We start from the raw sequence: 2,917 nt of genomic DNA on the forward strand, positions 1-2,917 counted from the left end.
CAACAGCGCTATCTCGCACACGTCGTACTTCACCGGGACTTCCCAGACTTGTAGCGCGTGTCGTGTGTGTCATGTCGTGTCGTGTTGCGCCTTTCAGAACGAGTTGGTTGGTGTGGCAAACGATGAGCGAATGGCTGAACCTTCTTGTGCGTGTTGAGATCAATTCGCACAATGTTGATAGTCTTGAATCGTGTCGTAACGTCCACGATCAGCCCCTCTCCCAGAGCATCTGCACGGCACGACACACACACGGTACAACACCACAATAGCTTACCGGTAAGCGCATCGATCGCCCGGCGGAGAGAGATGAGGCGCCCGGCGTACCTCGCACGTAGACGCCGTTGCGCAGTCGCTCCACGTTGGGACCGAACGCCGAGAGCGGGAACAGCTTGGTGTAGGTGTTCTTGACGGGGTTGAACTGGCACAGCATGATGGGCTGGCCCTCTTCCTTGGAACAGTAAAAGACTGAACCAACAAGGTTAGTTAGTTATTAGTTCTTTCGTTCTTTGTGTTTGGGAATGTACATTCGTCGGTTTGCTTCTGGCAGAAATTGTAGAGGGTCACGCCGTGCAACAGCGGACTCATGATCGAGGTGGTCTAGATGAGAGGAATATCGAAAGAAGAAGGAAGAAGAATGTGAGCAATGATGAAGATTCGGTGATGACGTGTAAGGAACAAAGCGTACGGTCATCTTGCCGTCGGGGGCGATGAGTCGGGCGTTCTCCGGAGGAAGCTCGCTGCATTCGACCAGCGTGTGTCCGGTGCGATTCATCCGCGCGGTGTAGTTCACGCCCAAGTCAAAGTGTCGCGCCCACGCCGTTCGGCCGCTCGGAATCACTGCACCGCGACGAGACACACAAACACACACGAGACACACGTCAGCCGACACCTTAACCGCAACGAGCCAGTCGGTGTGAGGAGTGGAGTAGAGTACAAATCTTGACGATGCGCCAGCGGGTGTGGTCGAGGCCCTCGGTGACGATCACTGCGTCCTCGCCGGTGGTGTCCTTGAGTGACTGGATCTGGAGTCCGCTGTCGTAGTGGCTGTAGATGTTCATCTTCTTGCTCCAGTCCTTGTTCTTCTCCGGCCGTCGCGACCACACCTCCAGCGACTTGTCCCACTACAACCCCCATCAATCAATTCCAACCACATGTCAGCAATATAGCAATGTCACAAAACACACACACACAACTCACACACGGATGGGGGCGCCAGGGTACCTTGGTGACGGCCAGGGTGTCGTCGTCGTGGAAGTCGACACCCCACACGGTCTTGCTGGTCTCGTAGTGCTTGCCCTGCGCTTCGGCGATCCGCCGCAGCTTGCGCTCCCACTTGGTCTCCTTCGCCACCTCGCCCTGGAACAGGGTCGGCTTGCACGCCGGCTTATTCGTTGGTGCAGCCCCGGCCGCCTGGTCGCTACTGCTGCCACTACGACCGGCCGCGGGCGTTGGTGCGGGGCTGGCCACGATGTCTTCCTCGACGAAGCAGTAGGTGACCATCATCTCGTCGCTCTCCTCCTTGGCCCGCTTCCGGCTAAACGTCGGGTGGTCGCCATCGTCGCCGTCGGCGTGGCTGTGGTGGTTGTGGTTGCCGGTCTTGTGCCGGCCCTCGAGCTCGTCCACGGCGCGCAGGCGGTCCAATCGCACGCAGCCGTTGCGCCACGTGCCGTAGACGTCCTTGCCGACGACGTAGCAGGCGTCCTGCTCGCCGAGGTCACCGCGCCCGGCGACCCGGAACACGAGGCGGCCGTCGTCCGTGAAGTGGCAGTAGGTCACGGGCCTGCCCTCCTTCAGCAGAGCGGCGCGCTGGCCCGTCTTCCAGTTGAGCAGAAACAGCTGGCCGCCCATGTACTGCTGTCCAAAGTAGTCCAGCTGCCACACACACGATTATGACAACAATTGTTATTAAAAAAATGTAATAATAACCTATGAAAGTAGTAAAATAAATAGTGAGACAAATGAAGTACAGAGCTTGTGTTTCATTTGCAATTTGAAAAAACCAATAAACAAAAGCGAAACAAAACCAAAGAGCGCAGCTTTTGGTGTTTGTCGACGCAAATCGTTTTTTAACCGAGGGTGCACTTTCGGCCAAATGCACGCCCCTTACGCTCAATTTCTCGGGAGGGCACTCGGCCTCGGCGGTCGAGATACTAAAGCTCATCACCAAGGGGCGCTAGCAAGGAGGAGAAAAAGAAGGTGGTGGAGCGTTACCATGGAGGTGGCGAGGGCGACGATGGGCTTTGTCGGGGTGCCAGGCCAGGTGCTCGACCAGCGGGCCGGCCAGGAGGTCGAACAGCCGGAGCGGGCGGAGAGTGGCGGCGTCGTAGATGGCCAGGCGCACGTTGCACGGCGGGGCGTACTGGAACCAGAGGTGGCAGTGCCGCTGGGCCACGGCGATCACCTCGCGCGTGCGGTTGAATTTGACCAGCTTGGGGTCAACACTTGAGGCGAAGGCATAGTTCTGCTGACGGCCGCCGAGCACGCGGGTCTGGACGAGGTAGGGCGGCTTCTTGTGGCCGCCACCCTTCTTGTTGTGGTCGTGGTTGGGAGAGGAGGGCAGCGGGGAATCGGGACCACCACCAGACGGTCGAGAAGTGAAAGTTGATGTTGGAGGGTTGATAGTGTGGTTGGTATCAGTTAACATGAGGATGTGTCGTGTATGAAGGGATAAGAGGAAAAGAAAGCCGAGCACAAAGGGAGAAAGAAAAAGAACGAAGGTCCGCAAAAACGGGAAACCTGGGGCGAAACTGTGAGGAAATCCGCAGAAAATACCAAGCCTTTTTGAGCTGGTTAACATTCCATCTGTCCACCTCTTTGGGTGAGGTTAGGTCTGGAATGACCACTTTCTATCATGTTCATGTATGTGACAACCAAAAATATTTTACCAGGAGGAGATAAAGGAGCAAAGATTTGTGTG

General features: G+C 56.6%; 2 protein-coding genes across 2 annotated transcripts; both read right to left on the reverse strand.

The window, feature by feature from the left end:
- Positions 1-29: 29 nt before the first annotated feature.
- On the reverse strand, positions 30-1,848 carry ACA1_104910 (uncharacterized protein; the record flags this gene model as incomplete). Its single annotated transcript, XM_004338423.1, has 7 exons — positions 30-38; positions 141-229; positions 325-465; positions 525-597; positions 686-837; positions 935-1,121; positions 1,222-1,848. 7 exons carry the CDS (start codon positions 1,846-1,848, stop codon positions 30-32), a joined length of 1,278 nt encoding a protein of 425 aa, XP_004338471.1.
- Positions 1,849-2,150: 302 nt separating this feature from the next.
- Positions 2,151-2,644, reverse strand: ACA1_104920 (uncharacterized protein; the record flags this gene model as incomplete). Its single annotated transcript, XM_004338424.1, has 2 exons — positions 2,151-2,173; positions 2,212-2,644. 2 exons carry the CDS (start codon positions 2,642-2,644, stop codon positions 2,151-2,153), a joined length of 456 nt encoding a protein of 151 aa, XP_004338472.1.
- Between the last annotated feature and the right edge of the window lie 273 nt (positions 2,645-2,917).

Source organism: Acanthamoeba castellanii, assembly GCF_000313135.1.
Source record: "Acanthamoeba castellanii str. Neff unplaced genomic scaffold scf7180000084654, whole genome shotgun sequence".
Taxonomy (NCBI): Eukaryota; Discosea; order Longamoebia; family Acanthamoebidae; genus Acanthamoeba; species Acanthamoeba castellanii.